The sequence below is a fragment of the Eschscholzia californica genome, unplaced genomic scaffold (assembly GCF_041429995.1).
Source record: "Eschscholzia californica isolate CP2 unplaced genomic scaffold, dmEscCali1.0.p SCAF_5, whole genome shotgun sequence".
Lineage (NCBI taxonomy): Eukaryota > Viridiplantae > Streptophyta > Magnoliopsida > Ranunculales > Papaveraceae > Eschscholzia > Eschscholzia californica.
In genome coordinates, this window is record NW_028238472.1 from 11,236,647 (window position 1) to 11,258,706 (window position 22,060).

A 22,060-nucleotide genomic window follows, 5' to 3' on the forward strand; every position below is an offset into this window, starting at 1 on the left:
TCTAATGATTAATTTATTACAGTTTTTATTATTTTAACGATAATATCTTCCGGGTTTTTAGACCATCCATGGACTAAAAATCTGAGTTATACAAAGAACAATCGAATTAGACCAAATTAAATTGTCGTTAGAACTGATTATATGGATGAATTCAGAAAACCTAGACTCTCTCCCATTTGACTTCTCCCCATTTGAGTTTCACCTTTTTAATCGTTTTAATATTTTATTTATTTATTTATTTTCAAAACCAAAACCAAAATCAATTTCAAAACCGAGTTACTTCCAAGTCTTAGAATAGGTTTCACTTAGTCTCTGAGGAACGAACCGGTCTTACCGGAAATTATTACAACTTGACACCCGTGCACTTGCGGGTGTAGACCTATTTAGGGTAACCTTTTAGGCCCATCAAACTTCTAGAGTACATGTAAAAAAATTGACTTGATAAGTATAAACAAAATCACTCGGTGGTAAATCATTCGTTCATGAATTTCATATTCTTTCATTTCATCAACAAAAACAAAAAATACACTCGAGTTGAAATTCTCCATACTCCGCGGAAAAATTATATTAAGAAAGGTGAAGGAAAACAAAATTACTAAATAGAAAAGGAAAAATCAACCAAATGAGATTCAAAACCACGAGTCAGTTTTTAGTTGAACACAAGACGTGCCCTCGACGGATTCAACTATAAGAGGTGGCGATCGTCAACGTGAAAGGTTTGAAAATGGCACATAGCTTTGGTTTCAATTTCTTCAAAATATTCATCACAATATATAGGTTCTGGAAACCTGCATAATAACAAGAATAATGAATTTTTGCCTTCGCCTCTATAAATTAGAAAATAGCAAGGGCAGATGTGGCAACTCGTCTCTATACTTAATCCTAACATGACACGACTGTGAGGTTGTGGGTTGTGGGTTGTGGCGACTTGGTATCGTTTATTTTTTCTGGGTATTTTTGCTTCACACTCTTTTCTTCCACAAATGCAAACACAAAAATGCATCAATAATGTGTTTGTTGTTTAGTAGAAGTATAGGTATGTTTTCATGCATTTTAGTTTGTGTTACATAAAAACACAAAAATGTTTCTATACATATTTGTACCTTCAATAAACAATAAAGACATTAGGGTTGCATCTTTATATTTGCATTAAGAAACATCAGTAATTCAAAAAAAACAAAGGACTTATTTCTTATTTTTATTAAGTTTGGTCTTTAAATTCATTATTAGCGTGTTTGGTTGCAGGATACCTAAGTAGGATTCCTATCAAAAGTGAAATTTTGGTAGGAATCAAGAATCCTTAGTCTATTTGGTTACAGAGAATCTTAAGACTCTTGGATCCAAAGATTCCTAATTCCAAAATTTGTACTGGACCTAAATCCCACCCTACCCCCCTAAGATTTTGGATTAATAAATCTAGATTTCAAACTTAAAATGAACAAAAAAATATTTCCTTCTACAAAATAATTATTTAAAAAGAATAATCAAAAAATAATTTTTCTTCAAAAAATCGTTTTTTTTTTTTCGAAAACCCGATTTTTTCGACAACCGTTTTTTCCCGAAAACGATTCTTCCCCAAATAACTTTTTTCTGAAAATAGTTTTTCCTTGCAAATTTTTTTTTTCTCCAAACCCGTTTGTTTTACCGAAAAATCCTTTTTCTTTCTCGAAAAACATTTGTTCTTTCTCGGAAATCGTTTTTTCGATGACAGAAATTTCCGAAAAACTTTTTGCCTTCATGAAGACCGTTTTTCCCGATTTTTTAGGGACAAACAGTTTTCAGAAAAAAAACAATTTGTGAAAAAAAGTTTCATGAAATCTTGGTTACTAAAAAAAATCGTAAAAAAAAACTTCTTTTTTGAGAAAAACGAGTTTCGAGAATAAGGTTTCTTCAATACTTTTTTAGAAAAGCGTTTAAAATACTCAAATAATAATAAATCATAAGATTCTGATTAGTTGCCAAAAAAAAAAAAATATTACTTTAATGAATCCGCGGATTCATGATTCTGTCATCCAAACACACCATATAAATTTTTATTTTAGACTCAGTCGTCTACATACTCCCCATAAAATTCACTCATGAACTAATCAGATTAATCTTTCGTGTCAAATCACATTGGGATTGATAAACTTGGTGTGGCCATATAACATTTTATTTTTTGTAACATAAATGAAAAAAATATTATTTGGGCACAATAGGTCATATAATCATATCCTCCAAGACAAAGAAAAGGCAGTGAGAACTAAAACGGGAGCCCCTGTACGGCCGTAGCTTAACCATTATAAAGTTGCTTGAAAAAGAAAGGGTTATTTAGTAAAGACCCCCCAGTTATTTAGCTATATTAGGGAACAAACCCCAAATTGATTATGCTTTAGGGGTTACCCCCCAATCTCTATTTCTCCGTCAGAAGCCCGTTATGTTGCAAGCGTGCGAATCACGTGAGAATTTGCTGACGATCTTGCCCTCCTCCAAATCAACGGTGTAAGTTTTAATTTCTTTATTTAATGTTTTCAAGTTTATCAACTACCCATATTTGGGTGAAAACGCGGGAATCACAAAACAATCCTTCGACCCTTCGAAACCCTAGATTTTTTTTGTTCGATTTCAAGCAAAAATCAAAATAGATTGAAAGGGTTTGATGATATCTTCTTCCTAGCTCGTTCTCACCTCTGATTTCTCTCTCTACAACGATTCCTGAAGCTCGATAGTCCCTAATGGCAGAAGGTTCTTCACGAACTGGGTTGTAAGTACATGCTGAGTACATAAATGGACAATTGAAGGCTTCATGTGCTTTGACCTCACAAATTTGGCAGCTCATTTCCTGTAAAAAAAAATGAATAAAATGACATTTAGTGAAGTACCCCCACTGTAAATCAACTATTTAGGGAAGGACCCCCATTACAGTTTTGTTGATGAAGACCACTAATGGCTTACCTGGTTCGTTTCTTCCCCTTTAACACCTCCTCCCATTCCTTGTTCCACTCTCTTTGATTGATTTGGGATAAGAAATCGGTTTCAAACTCAACCAACAGAGGGGTTTATATAGATAAAACGGTTCATACGACCGTTGGGAAAGAGAGGGGTGATTTTGGTATATATTCAAACGGTAACTGGGGAGGGCAAAATCGTCAAATGAAACACACGTGATTCGCACGCTTGCAACATAACGGGCTTCTGACGGAGAAATATAGATTGGGGGGTAACCCCTAAAGCATAATCAATTTGGGGTTTGTTCCCTAATATAGCTAAATAACTGGGGGGTCTTTACTAAATAACCCAAAAAGAAATGAAGTAAGGAAAAAAACCATACCTAACCATGAGGTTGGCACAAGCTTAAAAATCCCAAATTCTCGTGATGCTGAAACTTAGGAATCATGTGTGATATGCCTTCACCACCTTCCAAATGAAAGCATCATAATTACACTTATGTTACACGTCTCAAAAAAAACTATTTCAAATGAGAAAAATAAAATTATTTTAGATTTTTTTCCTTACATGTGGAGTGGTTCATGCCCTCAACTAAACTAGTGGTTGTCTACAGGTTGTGTCAGCCTAGAAAAGATTAGCACGACCCATTTATAAAGCAACATAGTCACAATAGCTAGTGGTGGCCAACGAGTCGTATCGGTCCAGAAACGGACAAGCACAATACGGTTATAAGGAAACACGACACGGAACGGCGCCTGCCGTGCCGACCCGTCACGGGTCAAGCGGGCCGTGGCGGGTCTGAGATTTTAAGTTCTCAGACCCGTCAACCACGACATGTTAGGAACGGAAACACGACCCGCCATGGCCCGTGGCGTTCCTAACCCACGCACGCTAATACGTTAGAAACGAATACTCAATTTACAAAAGATTATTGTCATTTTGTTGAAAGTAGTTATTAATTAATAAAATTAATGGTTATTAATTAATAAAATAAATTTAGATTCTAAAGTTTAAACAAAGATCACAATGTTTGATTTCAAAAATATGTAGTACTTCCATTTGTTACTTTTGTGTTTACAAATAAATAAATAAATAATTCGTGGAATGGACCGGCAACAGTTGGCCCATTAGCCACGACCCGCACAACGACAACTGGAATCGCCACGGAAACGGTACGACTGGATCGTTGCCATGAGGCGTTTCTGCACCCAGATTTTGTGATCTGGGCACAACATGACTCAAAGTCGTGCCTTGCGTGTTTGTGGCATGTCTAACACGCCGCGGTTGCCAAACAGATCGTGGCGTCACGACATGACCCGTTGGCCACCACTAACAACAACCGTATTGATTCGTCATGGGTCGAGGTCTGAGATAGTCCCAAAACACGTCAACCACAATAAGTTAGAATGTCAGCCCACAATTTATGTAGTCCTGAACCCGCCACAAGCACACTAACCCGTTATAAATCGATTATTTAATTTATCAATATTACTATATATGTCCAAAAAATCGTCCATTCCGGAAAGTGATACGTAAATTTATATTCAAACAAATGTAGAAACAAATAAAGTACATACATAAATTAGAGAAAAAATAATCTATTCGAACCTTGTCTTTGTGATTTTATATCACATTCGAAGAGGTGAAAAAGAATATAAAGTTGAATTATTGGTGACCAAGTTGTTGAAGTCTCTCAATCTTGTTGGTACTTTTGTATTGAGATACAGAAAAACTAATTAAATTTAGTAGAGATGTGGTCTTTTTATGATTTTAATAATTTCAGTAAGCAGTTACGATTTATAGAATAATTCTATGTTGAAAAAAGAAAACTTGGATTCGAGAATCAGATGTGATATACTATGCTATGAAATACTCTTTCCAAAATTAGAAATTGTATTGAGGGAAATAAAAAATAATTAAAAATATAATAGAGATGTGGTCTTTCATGATTTTAATAATTTTATCAAGTAGTTACAATTTATGGAATAATTTTATGTTGGAAATTGGATTTGAGAATTAGTTGTGATATATTATGAAATACTCTTTCCAAAATTAGAAATTGGATTAAACCCGTGACTATTCTTATACTAATTTAAAGCATAATAATAACAACACAAAATGTAAATAAAGGGAGTCAAGCACGCGACCAACACATGACCACTACTACAAATAAGCAACAATCTTACTCGTTGGGTCATCATCGTCTATCCATGAAGAAAACAATCACATTTTATCTATACTATAGAAATTGTTGTTATTTTAAAAGAAAATTTGAATATGATACATTGTTTTATAAAAGTTGAAGGGGGTCTATAGACCCCCTAGCCCTAACATATATCTGCCAGTGGTTATGGGGCGTTTTTGTACCCAAATTTTGTAATATGCACACGACACGTCTCAAAATCGTGTATGCAATTGTTATGGCGTGTCTAACACGCTACGATTGGCTAGCTTGTTGTTGGCCACCATTAAGCTAGATTGGTCAATAAATATAGTACTTAAGTTGTTTTCAGCCGTTTAAAACTTCACGACCTAATTAGTAAAGGTGTTTAAAATTAATCCAGAGAAAGTAAGAGTATCTACAAGAAAAAACTAAATTGTATGTGTTAGATTTCCTTGGTAAGAATTCTGATTTTATTTCAATGAATATTAAGTACAACTCTAACTCTATTTATAGGTAGAGTTTAGAAGAAAACTAAAGTTAGTTACAAGCTTAACAGAATCTTGATTAGTTAGTTTTCCTAACTAATCTTTATTGTTACAGGTGCCTATAGACACTCTTTGTTGTGCTTGACCATCTCACAGATTTCATGAACTGTTCTTGACTTGGACTGCTTGACTTGGACTTGGACTGCTTGACTTGGACTTGGATCATGACCCTAGTCTTCATTGACATTTGACTAGAGTTGACTATATAAAAGATGATATCTTTGCCCTAATTTCATTTCGTCTGGTTCTCTCAAACCCTAGTTCTTACAGCCCCCCTCAAACGAATGGGGAAGAGAGAGGCGATGAACCATAAGTTTGGATCTCAACTTCTGAAACAGATCAAAAGCTAATCCCTTTGTAAAGATATCCGCTACTTGATCTTGAGTGGGAATATGATGAACTGCAACCAATCCTTCCGAAACCAGATCCCTCACATAATGAAAATCGACCTCAATATGCTTCGTTCTCGCGTGGAATACTGGATTGGAGGCAAGGTATTTCGCACTTATGTTGTCGCAGTAAAGTTTGAATGGTTTTTGTAAAGGAAAACGAAGCTCGGCCATCAGGTATGAAATCCATACAACTTCAGTTGCCATTGTTGATAAGGCTTTATATTCTGCCTCAGTAGATGATTTTGCTACTGTCGCCTGCTTCTTTGAGCTCCAAGATATGATGTTTGACCCTAAGAAAACGCAATACCCAGCTGTAGACTTCCTGGAGTCAGGACATCCTGCCCAGTCAGAGTCTGAGAAAGCTGTAATAGTAGTCAGATCACTTGGAGATAATCGAACCCCAGAACCAACTGAACCCTTTAAATACCTGAGAATCTTTTTGACCAAAATAAGGTGAGTTGATGTAGGACTATGCATGAATTGAGCTGTGTAGTTTACAGCAAATGAAATGTCTGGTCTGGTTAAGGTTAAGTACTGAAGAGCCCCAACCAGACTTCTGTATTCAGTTGGATTGGAAAGAATTTCACCATTGTGAATAGATACCCTTTGTCCACTAGAAACAGGAAGCTTTGATGGCTTAGAATTTAATAACCCAGCCTTCTTGAGAAGCTGGAGTGTATATTTGTTCTGAGTTAGCATCATAGAACTTGATGGTTTATCATAAGTAACTTCTATGCCCAGAAAATATGATAGTAATCCTAAATCTTTCATCTTGAATTGTCTGCTGAGATCAGTAATTAGATTGCTAATATGAGTATTTGAACTTCCTGTAAGGATTATGTCATCTACATATAGTAGAAGAACCATAATCTCTGAGTTACTATGCATCACAAACATTGATTGATCTGATCTGCTCTTCTGAAAGCCATATTCATATAAGAAGGTGGCAAATTTATTGAACCAGGCCCTTGGTGCCTGCTTGAGACCATATAAAGCTTTGTGTAAGTGGCAGACATGAGATTCTTTACCTTTTTGAACAAACCCAGGGGGTTGTATCATATATACTGCCTCATCTAAAGTTCCATGTAGGAAAGCATTTGATACATCCAGTTGTTTGATTTGCCAAGTCCTTGAGACAGCAATAGAAAGAACTAATCTGATAGTGTTGGATTTAACAACTGGACTGAATGTTTCTTCATAGTCCACACCCTCTTGTTGATGGAAACCTTTAGCTACCAATCTGGCTTTGTATCTTTCTATAGTCCCATCACTTTTCTGCTTTAATTTAAATACCCACTTGCAGCCAAGAATGTTCATTTTATCATTTGAGGGTACTAAAGACCATGTCTCATTGTCTTGTAATGCTGAGAACTCTTCATGCATAGCTTTCACCCATTCATGATGTTTTGAAGCTTCTTTATAATTAGTGGGTTCAGTAGGAAGCTCCAAAATGGATAGGAAAGCAACATCTAATAGGTGAGATGATGAATAGTGGGCAACAAAATCAGATGGAAGTTGCTTTTGCTTCACAATACCATTTCTGCCTCTAGTGATAACACAATCAGTCTGTTGTTGTTGGACTTGTTGTGTTGAGTTTGCTGGTGTACTAGTAGAACTACTAGGAATGCCCAACTCAGGAGAATGTAGACAACTAGATACTGTATTTGCTGGTGGACTAGTGTTAATACTAGATGTGCCCAAATTAGTTGAGACAGGCTGATTGGTATCCAAAGTAGGCAGAGGTAATAGTATCTGAGAATTAGTATTCTGATCACCACTAGGCATAGAATTATTGATGTGAGCATAGGGAAAATTGTTCTCATCAAAAGTCACATGCCTAGACATGTAAATCCTTTTAGAAATAGGATCATAACATCTGTATCCTTTGTGTTCAGCACTATAGCCCAAAAATACACATTGAATACTTTTAGGGCTGAGCTTATCCTTCCTAAGCTCTCCAAGATGAGGGTAGCAAGCACACCCAAAAATTTTCAATTGGGTGTAATCAGGAGACAAATGAAATAGAGTCTCAAAAGGAGAAAGACCCTTTAATGTAGGTGTTGGGACTCTATTGATGATGTAGACAGCAGTGTTAAAAGCATCAAACCATAAATTTTTAGGTAAAGAACAATGAAAGGATAAGGTATTACCTAATTCAGTTATGTGCCTGTGTTTTCTCTCTGCCTTACCATTCTGTTGTGGAGTGTAAGGACAGGAGCATCTGAAAAGAATACCATTTGAATCCAAAAACTCTCTAAAGTCACCTTTCTTTAGCTCAGGTGCTCCATTAGATTGGAAATACACAATTTTTGACTTGAGTAGATTTTCACTTGTTGCTTTGAAGTGAATAAAACACCTTATACTGTCTGACCTGAGCTTCATTGGGTATATCCAACTGTATTTACTATAGTCATCTAAGAAAAGAATATAGTATCTTGCTCCATTAGGAGTGCACACAGGAGCTGGTCCCCAAATATCACAATGAACTAGATATAAAGGTGTATTAGTTGTGGATGAAGAAGTTTCAAATGGTTGACAATTGCTTTTACCAATTTCACATGATTTGCAGAAAACTTGACTTGTGGTGTTAGAAACAACAATCTTATTCTCCTTATGTAGTTGCTTGATGACCCCATTATGAGAATGGCCTAGTCTAGCATGCCAAATGTCAAAACTAGTAACAACATGTGCCACATGAGCCTGAGCAGAATGTAAATTATGTGAAATAACCTCTATAGGATATAGATTGTTCTTAACAGGACCTTCTGCTAGAACTTTTTGTGACCAAATATCCTTAATGCTGTAACCCCATGGAGAGAATTCAACAGAACATGAATTCTCTTTTGTAAACTTGGATATGGACAGCAAGTTTCTCTTTAGGGTAGGAACACATAGTACTTTATTCAGAGTAAAATCATGACTTGAAGTTGATAATTGAGAGTTACCAATACTAGAGATGGATAGAAGATTACCACTACCCACCATGACAGCCTCTGTTCCATTATATGGCTGAATAGACTTGAGATTTGCAGCTGAATGTGTCATATGGGTGCTGGCACCAGTGTCAGCTAGCCAAGATTGATCCTTAATATCTGACTTATGTGATGAGGTGAGAACATGACACTCTTCATTTATAATAATATCATCTTTTGTATCACTTATGATTTCTGACTCACATTCTAGAAATATATCATCACTATCAACACAAATTGCAGTATGACATTCATGAAATACATCAGTAGAGTCATCATCCTCATACACATAGTCATATATAATAGCATTATTGCATTCTAGAAGTGATTCATCTTCATATAAAAAGGATTGAGACTCAATAGGTTCCTTGGGTGTTCCTGAACCTTGAATTTCTTGCTCACTCTTAGATTCAGTATGATATCCACTGTGGGGTTTGTTTTTGATAAACCTAAAGTAACAGACCCCAGCAGAGTGACCCCATCTCTTGCAAATGCCACAAGGGACAGTAGAGAAGTCAAAATCCTCTGCTTTTTGATTCTTGTGTTTGATGTTATCAGAATGAATATGCTGTTGTTGGGATGAAGACATATCCCTTTTTGCAGAATTTTGATTTCTATAATATGAAGGAGATGGCTTGTTAACTTGTCTATTCACTGTTCTCTTAACATAATAGGCTTCTTGGTCTTCTTGTTTTGAAATAAGCCACTGTTCATGTTGTGTGAGTCTAGACTTAAGTTGTATGAAGGTTAATAGTTCATTGTTAGCTCTTAAGGCAATGATAAATTGATCATAATCTTCACTTAGTCCCTGAATAGCAATTCTGACCAAGTCTGAATCACTAATTCTATCATTAACAGAGATAAGTGAATCTGCTAATTGTTTAATCTCTCTGAGATATTCAGAAATTGAAACATTTCCCTTCTTGATTGACTGTAGTTTCTTTCTAAGTTGGTCTTTCTTAGATTCAAGACCTTCATTATGGGTAAGATTAAGACAATCCCAAATTTCTTGAGCTGAATTCAGTCCATATATATCATAATAGACTGATTTGGATAGAGTACTCTTAAGATATGATTTGACAAAACTCTCTTTACTCCTCCAAATTTGATAATCAGGATTAACTTGCTCAACCCCATGTATTATTTTTAGTTGTGGTGGTGGTTCAATGGTTCCATTAACAAAACCTAGAAGATCATATGTTACTAACAGTGTTTCAACTTGATCCTTCCACATCATGTAGTTAGAATCATCAAGTTTTTCTGTAATAAAACTAGTAACAGAAGATATAAGAGGAAGATTACCAAGATTTGCTGAAGCCATGATTGATTTGTGGAAGCGTGCTTGAAGACAAGTCTGAAGAAACAGTAAGTCTTCCTTGAAAAACCTTGATTAAATTTCTTCTTCTTCTTTAGAAATTAACTATAGAATTATGAAAATGATGATGAATTTTACTGAGTATTAATCATCTTTTGCTTTGTGTTTGATTTTACGAGGTGTTAAATTGATTGCTATTGAATTCAAGTGAAGGAAACCCTAATTTTGGATCTAATCTGAGACTGATACCATGTTAGATTTCCTTGGTAAGAATTCTGATTTTATTTCAATGAATATTAAGTACAACTCTAACTCTATTTATAGGTAGAGTTTAGAAGAAAACTAAAGTTAGTTACAAGCTTAACAGAATCTTGATTAGTTAGTTTTCCTAACTAATCTTTATTGTTACAGGTGCCTATAGACACTCTTTGTTGTGCTTGACCATCTCACAGATTTCATGAACTGTTCTTGACTTGGACTGCTTGACTTGGACTTGGACTGCTTGACTTGGACTTGGATCATGACCCTAGTCTTCATTGACATTTGACTAGAGTTGACTATATAAAAGATGATATCTTTGCCCTAATTTCATTTCGTCTGGTTCTCTCAAACCCTAGTTCTTACAGTATGTTATAAGAGAGCGTGTGGTATTCTATAGTTGTGTGATAGGTAAAATACACTCACTCTAATTTTGAGATGATGAAAAATGATTATTACCTAGTACCACTGCACTGACGAAGATGGTGACGGATAGAACAAAGATAATGAGAGACGCTCTCCCTAGCATCTTAATTAATTTGTTAACAACAAATTGTCCTACAATTGCAGCAAAAGTTGTAACTGCCAAAAAGTAAGCAGCTGCAAGATAAAATTTAAAACATGTTAAAAATCAAATGAGGTATGAACATTTTATTTTAGGTGATTGATAATTTCTTTTACAATTTACTTACCATATGGTACTGGGAAACGCTTTAGAAGGTAAAATTCAACAACTGACATGGACGAAGAAAACGTCATTGCAAAAGTTGCGGTAGCACTTGAGACCTGCATTTTTCCTATTTAATTCGCAAATATGTGGATTGAATTCAAGCACTCCTTTCTAAAAATTTAGAATTTTTAAGAAATGGTAAAAATATTCATTATGTGAAAAAAGAACAGTACTCACCTGAGGTGGGATGCCAATTTGCAAGAAAAGAGGACCCAAAATGATCCCACCACCCATTCCTAGTAACCCTCCTATTGCACCAGCAACTACAGAAATGAAGGAACAGAAGATGAGGTGATGAATCTTCCAATTTGTGCCCTTTTCTCCCATTGAAGCTATCACTTTCTTTCCCTTGTATAATCCAACTCCCATATACATTGTCATTCCCACTGATATAGGGATCTACAGTAACAAATAGAAAAACAATATCTTCAGGAATAATCTTGGAATCTGATGATATATTATTGAATTTTTGCGGAAACTCGGACCTTCTATTGAAGTAACATTGGAGGTCTCTATAGCAACGGGCACCCCCCATTCATCAAAAACGATAACACTAACGGAAGATTGAAAATATACTATCTTCCAATTTAATTATATTACTTTCGTAAACACACTTATAATTAGTAGTTCTTTTTTAGTTATTCTCATTATGTAAATTCTTTCCATGTAAATTTCTCCTATAAATATTTGCGGATTTTTTGAGCTTACCCCCTCAAAATTAATTGGTATTCGAGTTTGCCCCCTTCAGTAATTGCTAATTGAACTTACCCCCTTGAATTTAAATTTTTTGTCAAAACTACTAAGGATATATTTGGTATGTGATAATAAAACCATAAAGTAAATAATATATAAACGAAATCAATCTTTACTAATCATATTCTCGACCAAATCAAACAATAAAATGAGGTAGAATCTCTACCAGAAATCATAATGAAGAATAGTTGTTCTTGGTAGTCATAATTATTTCACGTACGCCAAACACCTTTGATTATCATTCTCCCTTGTTGAAACTTATTATTTAACAGCTTCATCCATCTGGAGCTAGACAAGACCCAAAGCAGCCTAAACAAATATTTTAGGCCTCGACATCATTATGATCGAGGGCGTAACATGGATCTTTTATAGACACCTCGAGACTGAAATTTTTGATATTTTGTGTATTAAACTCGTACTTGAATAGTTAAGAGTATTATTTATATTGTAGATCGGGTAGCTGGTCAGATCTTCCTTAAACCACAGTTGGGCATTATTTTCATTATTCATAGAACGGAACTTTTGTGGTGTCTTTGCTGAAGACGCCTAGTTAAAACCAAACTTCGGGTAGAGTTCATGTGAACCACGACACCTTTAGCAACAACGGGGAGCACTGCAGAACTTTGGTTGATAAAAGTGTCTCAATTTTACTTTCCGTTGGGCATCCCAAATATATTTATTTGCAAGGACTTCAAGAATCATTATATCGAAAATAGTACAGATACATCATGAACTGAATAAGTTCGATAACTACTATCTTTAAAGTTATCTTGGGTCCTAAAGGCTATATGGAGACCCTTAAAAACATCTTAAGGGCATGATCGTCCATCCTTACTCTATTCGTACCTTTTAAACAAGTCACTAATTGTGGTGTGCTTGGATGAAGGAATATTAATGAGTCTTTCGGATTCATGATTCCACGAATTCATGAGTCCACGGGTTTTAGGTCCAAAATAAAATTAAAAAAGAATTAAGGTCCAATCTTTCCAGAAAATAGGATTTTAGCCCTTCATATCTTTTAAACAAGTCACTAATTGTGTGCTTGGAGAAGGAATATTATTAATGAGTCTTTCAGATTCATGATTCCACGAATTCATGAGTCCACGGATTTTAGGTCCAAAATAAAATTCAAAAAGGAATTAAGGTCTAATCTTCACAGAAAATAGGATTTTAGTCATTTTTCCTTTTGGAAGAAACATTGTTGATACATAATGTGTTATGTATGACACATAAAAAAAAATGAAATAAAGTATGAAACTTTAACAATAAATAACACGTTATTTATGAAACAAAACAAAAATCAATAAACAAAAAAAACATTGTAACTTTGACATCTAGACATAATTTAACTGAACTAAATACGTTTTGTTGTAGAAATATACGTAATTGATACTAAATAACGTGTAAATTGCGAAACAGATAGTAAGTTTGAAGTCAATCGAAAAAATGTGAGAAAAAAAGAAAGAGAATTTTGGAGATTGGTTTTCAAAAGTAGATATTTTCTTATATAAAAGGTTATAATGGGTATTAAGACTAAATAGAAATGATAGAGATCTGTTTTTTCAATAGAGATGGGTCAATTTGGACTAAATATCCATTATAATTATTAATTTGGCTTAAAATCCTATATTAATATTAGGGTGGACTAAATGTGTGTTTAGGTGTAGATTTTTGGACTAGGAACCCAAAATTTTTTTTAAAAAAATATTTGTTTACGAACAATTATGTTTTTTTTAACCGTTTTTCGTTTTTGGAAAACCTTTTTTCTAGAAATTGGTTTTCTTTTTTCCAAGAAAAACGTGTTTCTTTTCAAAAATCGTTTTTCTTTCCAACAACCGTTTTTTTCCCGAAAATCTCGTTCTTTTTCACGAATAACTTCTTTTTGGAAAATGTTTCTTTTTTTCAGGATCTATTTATTTTCAAAATCTGTTTGTTCGTATTGTTTTTCAAGACAGTTTAAAAAAAACATTTTCTGAAAAAAATACGATTTTGTAAAAATAAAAAGTTTGTAAAAAAGAAGAAGAGTTTTTATGAAAAAAACAGTTCTGAAACAAAATAGGGTTTCTGAAAAAATAGTTACTGGAATAAAAGGTTTTCAGTTTTTTTTAAATAAACGGTTTTCGAGAAAAAAAAGGTTATCGAAGAACATAACTGTTTTTCGAAGAAAAAAATAGTTTCAGGAAAACGAAGTTGTGAAAAAATAGTTTTCGAAATAAACCTTTTTTTTAGAAAAAACAGATTTTTAAAGATATTTTTGAAACAATTATTTTGTAGAAAAAATATGATTTTAAAGAAATATTTTTTTTAGTTGATTATAAGTTTCAATTTTGGGTTTAATAGTCCAAAATTCTAACAAATATTAGGGGATAGAATAGTATTTTGGTTCAACACAAGTTTTGGACTAAGGGATGGCATTCAAGAGTCTTACGATTTTTGGTAACCAAACAGACCAAAGATTCTTGATTTATAAAAGTCCTATTCAGAATTTTTGTATCTAAACGCACCATAAATAATTTGGAATATAAAAATCTTAAAGCAGCCCAAATATTCTTGATTCAAATACCTGCATTACTGCTAAAATCCAGTATGATGGTGAACAAGTTGGCCTTTTATTCTGTAATCAACACAAGTTGTTTATTGATTAATTAAGGTTTCAATTTGATCAAGTAGTTAAAATAAACACATAAAGAAATAATGCAAACCTTAAAAATTTGTAGTATAAGAAATGCAACCCAGACCAAAATAAGTAACAAAAGTTCCTTCCAATATACATTCTCAACAATAGAAACCTGAAAACGTGAAGTACTTTTGAAGTTACTCATGAATTTAGTGAATGAGAAAAACCAACCCTATAGTGGTTTTAGTATGATGTATCATGTATGTATACTCACAACTGTTTTATTCCTAATTGGAAATTCATTTTGCAATGAGCCATCCAATTGGGACTTGTTTTCGATGTTGTGGATTCTTGATTCACCATGCGGTCGAGACTTCTCTATATCTTTACAACCCATCTCGCCATTCGGTTCCACACAGTTGGCAACTTCCTGATATTCGAAAAAAGAAAGTAATGTTCACTATTTTAGATATTAATTGTGGTCATGCTACTGTTTCAACAAAAAAAAAAAAAAAATTGTGGTCATGCTTTTCTCTCAAAATCTAAATATGCAAATGGGCCTTTCAGTAGATGGTTGCAAATCCCCTTTTAAGTGGGTTGCGGCTCAAAAGTAATTTAGATTTATATCAAGTAATTAAAGGCATAGTTCAACAAAAAAAAAAAAAAAGTAATTAAAGGCACTAAATAAAATAAGCGATGTTCTATAGGCATCTCTCACTCTTGCTAAAAGAGGACTCGAGTTCCCAGTACCATCGACAAACCATTATGACCTCAGAATTCTAGAAACACTTCCGCTAATGTTTTTCTTTTCTTCACCCATATGTTGAAGAACAAGGAAGAAGGAGATGATGAGGATGAAGGTAACGGGGAGAAAAGAAGAAATGAAGATGAAGCACAGGGGAAGATTCAAAAAAGATGAGAAAAAACAGATCCAGGTCTGATTATTTTCGCCCCTTTCTTTGTTTTTTCTTTTTGGTTTTCATCTTCATCTTCTTCATGTTCTTCATACTAGGGTATATCCCGTGCCCTACGGCACTAAGAAGGGCACAATCTCACTGAGAGATAAAGATTTCAATTTTCTTTTTTTTCTTTTTTTTTTAATTTTTGCAATTTATATTTTTTTTTCTAAAATTAATTATTTTATTTCTGAAAAGAACACAGTAATTTTTGGGGTTTTTTGATTTTATCCCCTCAATACTAATTGCTAATTGAGTTTACCCCCCTCAATAATTGATAATTGAGTTTACCCCCTCAACTTACTACGTTTATGAAAAACACTAAGACAATGTTTGATGGTGTGTGGAAAATGAATATTTCTATCAAGGGTAATGTGATTTTAGTAATTGTAATACCTTAGTATGTTAGATTTAGTTAAGGATATGATTCGTAAAGACTTATTTTGTCCGTAAACTATTTAACTTGTGATTCATTTCCTTTACGCCATACATGACCCTACTATTTTGCCTAAAATAGTAAGTTTAAGGGGGTAAACTCAATTATCAATTATTGAAGGGAATAAACTCAAAAAACCCTAATTTTTTTTTAAATAAATTATTTTATTTCTAAGAAGGACTATTTTTAAAATTTTAGGAAGGGCTTCCAGACAATATCCTTTATTAAAAAAGGATGTTTGTCCCAGTCATCGTTTCCCCTTCTCTTTTATTATATAGATGTAACTTTTCATATAGGCTTGCAGATCTTGAGATCTCGATTTGAAGAACGCAATATAAATTTGCTGAATTTGCAAACTCGATTTGCAGAATGCTACGTGGTTTTCAAAACCAAGTCAACTTAGCTTGCAAAACTACTTCTTCTCTTTATTCCGCTAAAGAAATATGAATTCTCCGGAGAATTTATTCTCAGAAATTTTTTCTTTATTCTCCAATGTCGCGGGTTAAAAGATCTAAATTTGAATATAGTTCATTTGTGTATTTAAAATAGAGAATTGTCTCCTCACTGATGCTAGATGGCCTGATTTTTTTCCCCAGGTTCTGGCCCAAGGTTGACGTGGAAAATCCATTCTCTAATCTGAACAAGCTACGTCATCCTAAGGACTAGGGTGTACATTTAGTATCCAAACCGACCAATCCGATCCAAATAGATTTGGGTGGTTTGGACACCGATCCAATGGTTATCCGGATTGGTTTGGTTTGGTCTATGGATTTGTTTGACGGATAACCAAAAAAACCGAATTAAACCATTTATTATTACCTTCCATATATTATGTATGTGAGATAATATGATTGAATTGTTTAATATTTTTTTTATCTTTTTCGAATGTTGATGAACTATGTCGAATGAATCACGTACGTATAGGCTTAAGGGTTTGTGAGATAATACTAGTTTTTAGCACGTTCTAAGTATAATTGTAGCAAGTTTTAAAGTTGAAAGTTTGTTCTTGACAAAAGTTTGACCTTTGGTTCGGTTATTTAACCGAATCAAACCGTTCATGCATAGTTTGGTTTAGTAACTGAACCAAACCATGAACGGATTGGTTCGGATTGAGATTTATAATAACCGAACCCTTTGGATTGGACTATGGATATACTCAAAAAATCGGTTATCCAACCGATGTTCACCCCTACTAAGGACAAATATTGGGTAACAAAACAGACCAACAACCGTTTTCTTCTTTTAAAATCAAAGTAAATTAGATTAATAACATAACACAAAAAAACGCTGGTTTATTATATAAAATTTATTCAGATTTTTTACATATTTTTTTCTTTAAAAAGTGTCACTACCAAAGATAATGTTATTTTTTTCATTTTTAAAAACTGACTTGTCTCAATCTCAATTACCACCTGACTTGTCTAATATGCCAAAAATCAACTTAAATCAACGAGTCAAACAAATCACACGAAAATAGATATTCTGAAATCTGAGTTACAAAAAGAAACAAACATTGTCCAACAGCCTAAGACAAAATTTCAGAAGAAGAAATTATAAGTATAAGGATTAATACCTTCATTAAGAGTGTTTCCTTTTTCCATGCTTCAATACCCTTGAAGAAGGACATTGTGGATAAGCCTACAGAAAACAAGAGTGTTAATGGGGAACACTTAGTTCAAACTTCAAATCAATGTTTATAAGCACGTTTAATAACTGTGAAAACATAATATAACAAGAGAGAATAGATGAAAGATCCAAAATTGGGCCCAAAATAAGAGCCCAACCCAAACTCGAACAAAATTGTAAAGCAGGTCCAATGCGTCAGACCAAGAGATGAAATGTCCAGAAAGTCCTTATTCTTTTCGAAATTTACGAAATTGCCATCAAAAAGTTTTCCAGAAAAACGAAAAATTTCTGAAAAACTAGCTGACACACCAGGCTGTCAGACAGTGTACTCCCCACATATTTACAACATTGCCACCGAAAAATTTCCGGAAAACACGAAATTTTTTGAAAAATAGTTTGACGCACTGACATCAAACCATGTACTTTCCCACAAAATTACAGAATTGTCATTACAAAATTACCAACTTGCCATTTTCTTTTTTTTTTCAGATTTATTTCTTTTTTTATCTTCTCCCACACATATTTCTCTCTCTAATCTCAACAAATTTCTCTCTCCAATCTCAACAAATTTCCTTCTTTTTTCCAGATTTATTTTTTATCTCTTTAAAATTAAATTTTCCTCATTTTTGATAGTTTTCCATTGATTTGTTTTCATATATTCTTTGTACTCGGAATTTGGTTATGCACTAGACATTTTTGTAGTGGGAAATTTTCTTGTTTTCTGGAAATTGTCTTGTGTACCAGAAATTGTTCACTTTACTGGGAATCTGGTTATGTAATAGACATTTTTATACTAGGAAATTTTCTTGTGTACTGGAAATTGTTTTGTTTACTGGAATTTGGTTATGTACTAGATATTTTTGTACTAGAAAATTTTCTTGTTTTCTAGAAATTGTCTTGTGTACCGGGTATTGTTTTGTGTACTCGGAATTTGGTTATGTACTAGAAATTTTTGTACTGGGAAATTTTCTTGTTTTCTAGAAATTGTCTTGTGTTCCGGAAATTGTTCAGTTTACTGGGAATCTGGTTATGTACTAGACATTTTTATACTGGTGAATTTTCTTGTGTACTAGAAATTGTTTTGTTTACTGGAAATTTGGTTCTGTACTAGACATTTTTGTACTGGAAATTTTCTTGTGTATCGGGAATTCTTCTGTGTACTGGTCAACTTTCAACCAATTTCTTTTTTTTTTAACCAAATATTTCCAAAATGTGAAACAAAATAAGAATGTGAAACAAATGTTTCCAAAACGTGAAACAAAATAAGAATGATGAAGAAGATCTTGGATGTACTGGTCAACTTTAAACCAAATATTTCCAAAATGTGAAACAAAATAAGAATGATGAAGAAGATCTTGGATGTATAAATCTGGAAAGATCTGGAAACAAAATAAATTAAAAAAAAAGATAGAGATGAAGAAATAAATAAATCGATTGAAAGAGATGAAGAAGATAAATAAGAACATAAAACTTAAAGACAGGAAGAACTGAAAACTTTGATGTTTCTAGAGATTGAAAGTGATGAAGAAATAAATAAATCGATTGAAAGAGATGAAGGAGATAAATAAGAACATAAAACTTTTAGAGAGAGAAAGAACTGGAAACTTTGATGTTTTTAGAGATTGAAAAAGATGGAGAAGATAAAATGTGAAGCAAAATAAGAATGATGAATAAGATCTTTGGATGTATAAATAAGAACAAAGAAGGAATTGAAACAGAATACAATGGGCGGGATCCAAAAAAAATTGCCGAAATTTCGTCAAAAATGGCGCCATTTTTGAAATTTCGAAAAATCTGAATGTCTTTCTGTTGTGACGTCATGTACGGGAAACTAATTAATTCGCTGTCTCGCGTCAGAGTGTCAGAAAACTGAGAAATATCCCGTCCAAGGACAAGAAGGGGAGGAAAAAAAATAAAACCAGGAAATAGTACTGTTTTCTGACATTTGGACCTGCTTCACATTTTTGCCCGAAAATGAATTGGGCTCTCATTTACGCCCCAAAATTTGGATCTCTCACTCATTTTTGATATAACAACCATGTTTGTGGTCTCTATTTAGATAGAAAAAGGTTAGGATGCTAGAAAAATTTGGCTGAAATGTGGTGGGGCCGCATTCGGTCTATATTTTTTGAGCATTCTACCTCCTTTGATTAAGTTAAAGATTTTTTTTAAAGAAAATTTGATCAAAACTTCAAATAATTTTTTTTATTGGTGAAAAAAAAATCACTCAATTTTTTTCATCACCAGCTCCATAGATATATTCATAATTTAAAACTAATTGCAAGAAGTTTGCAACTGCTTTGCAAAAAGATTGTAACTGCTTTAAAAAACCGTTAGAAAAAACCGTTAGATTTTTAACCAAACAGAAACATGACTTCTTTTTTAAAAAAAAATCTTAAAATTGGGTCCATCAAAAGCATAATGGCATAAAATGACACTACTAATTTATGAGAGATTTTGTCTTATAAGAAGGAAGATTTACTTAAGAAAAGAAAAATGAGGAGGACTGTAATCATCCAATCAGCAAGAATTTCATTTAGAGTAACACCAAGACTGATTCCAAGCATGAGCATTGGTTGAATCAGCAAGGTTAGGTTATAATCAATAAGTGGTATATCAAGCACTGGATGCCTTTTCTTCAGATTGTAATACACTGTTGATACTGCTGCACCCATTACCATACCTAAAACAAATCAAACAATTTGGATGTGCTAAGCATGGATTATAAAAACCTCTTAACAAAAAAAAAAAAAGAAAGCATGGATTATAAAAACGGAGACAATTATGTTTTCTTTTTCGAAGTCAGATATAAAATTCGACTCGAGGTATGAATTGTCTCAAGTCGAATTCTAGATTGTTTACGCTTCATTCGTGATGTTTGACTCCTAGGAGTTGTTGACGTGGATGATTTAAGGTGTAAATTAGGTCGGGTGCTCAAGTTTATTTAGCGAAAAACACGTCAGGGCTTGCCCATTGCCTGGACTGGATCCAAGCAGGGACTGCAGGCTACGCCATTCGTACGAGTTTAAGCTAATAAACAAGTGTGGAAGCTTTTTAAGTGGGGCGAGAGAGTCTTCATCAAGAACGAAATCCTGTATTTGTAAGACTTATTAGACTTTTTTTTTGAAGATAGACTCATTAGAAATGCGGAAAATAAAAGTTTACATTTAGAAATGGGAACAGCTGACTTTGGATCGAAACGGATAATAAGTGTAAGCATCGGAACGTAAATTCCACCACCACCTATTCCTCCAACACTTCCAAATGCAGCTCCAATAAACCCAAATATTGAACCAACTATTATCTTCCATCCAAATTTCATTGGCTAAACAATTTACAACAAAAAAAAAAAAAATCAGAATCTAAAGAATTTTCATAAAATAATGTAAAACAGATCATTGTTCTAACAAACAACTTACAGGCCAAATATGTTGATGACCATTGGAAGGTTTTTGTTGATCTAATAAATTTCTTTGATTCAGGGAGTAGTGAGTTTGATTGTATTTCGGATTTGTTTCCTCTGAAACAACAAGAGAAGCCACCAAAAATGTGATCATAATCCAACATATACCTACTTTCCATAATGTCACTCTATATGATTCACCCTCCCCCATCTGTTTTGTTGCTAACTTCCTTTCTGTTTTTGGTATTGGCAATTCTCTCTCTCTATTCTCTCTCTCTCTCTCTCTCTCTCTCTCTCTCTCTCTCTCTCTCTATATATATATATATATATATATATATATATGTTGATTTATTGCTAATTCCTTTTTGTTTTGGTATTGTCAATTCTTATATGAATTAAGAGAATAGTTGTTTGGGTCAAAAAAAAAAGAAGAACTTATCATGATAATAATAAAAAATAGTATATATTACCAAAATATTATTGGATAATATATAATAGGTAAAGTTTAAAATAAAATGCATAATTACTATTAAGGTAATTTTGTCATTTTCTGGTTTCCAAATTACCCTTCCCACTAAAATAGTAAAATTCATTTTCTCTCTCACTCTCTCTAAAATATAGAGAAAAATTTAGATTTGTTTTCTTCTCGATTTCATTATTCTTCTTCTTTGCATTCGTCTTCGATCTGTAATTTTTATCTTGTTTGGTTTTGAGTTACATCAAATCTTCAAGTGTGTCTTCTTTAACGAATATTTGGATTTAGCTTTGTCGATTTTGGGAAACTCACATTTTGATTTCTTAACTGGTGCTTCGAGATCGAACTATCTTCGTGAAAGAGATGTCCTTCGACCAAAGATGCAATGCGAGCAATTTTTCGGATAAGACAATAGACGAAGAAGATCATCAAGTCCGGACGATATAGGGATCGTAGTGTTTAGCTAGAAACCAACTATGATCGTCGAATT

General features: G+C 33.5%; 1 protein-coding gene across 4 annotated transcripts; it reads right to left on the minus strand.

The window, feature by feature from the left end:
- Window positions 1-465: 465 nt before the first annotated feature.
- Window positions 466-21,337, minus strand: LOC147537037 (sulfite exporter TauE/SafE family protein 3-like). 4 transcript variants are annotated; one of them, XM_086640171.1, is made up of 13 exons: window positions 21,112-21,322; window positions 20,858-21,017; window positions 20,593-20,784; window positions 20,175-20,403; window positions 17,640-17,704; window positions 14,949-15,104; window positions 14,760-14,846; window positions 14,621-14,671; window positions 11,482-11,703; window positions 11,267-11,360; window positions 11,034-11,174; window positions 3,311-3,396; window positions 466-788 (listed from the first exon to the last, which is right to left on the minus strand). In XM_086640171.1, exons 4-12 carry the CDS (start codon window positions 20,371-20,373, stop codon window positions 3,311-3,313), a joined length of 1,101 nt encoding a protein of 366 aa, XP_086496297.1. In that variant the 5' UTR covers window positions 20,374-20,403; window positions 20,593-20,784; window positions 20,858-21,017; window positions 21,112-21,322; the 3' UTR covers window positions 466-788. The 4 variants fall into 4 exon arrangements, with proteins under 4 accessions (XP_086496297.1, XP_086496295.1, XP_086496298.1 ...); XM_086640172.1 differs by lacking the exon at window positions 466-788 and adding an exon at window positions 1,189-2,290 and having other exon boundaries at window positions 3,277-3,396; window positions 21,112-21,337; XM_086640169.1 differs by lacking the exon at window positions 20,593-20,784 and having other exon boundaries at window positions 20,175-20,375; window positions 21,112-21,337.
- Between the last annotated feature and the right edge of the window lie 723 nt (window positions 21,338-22,060).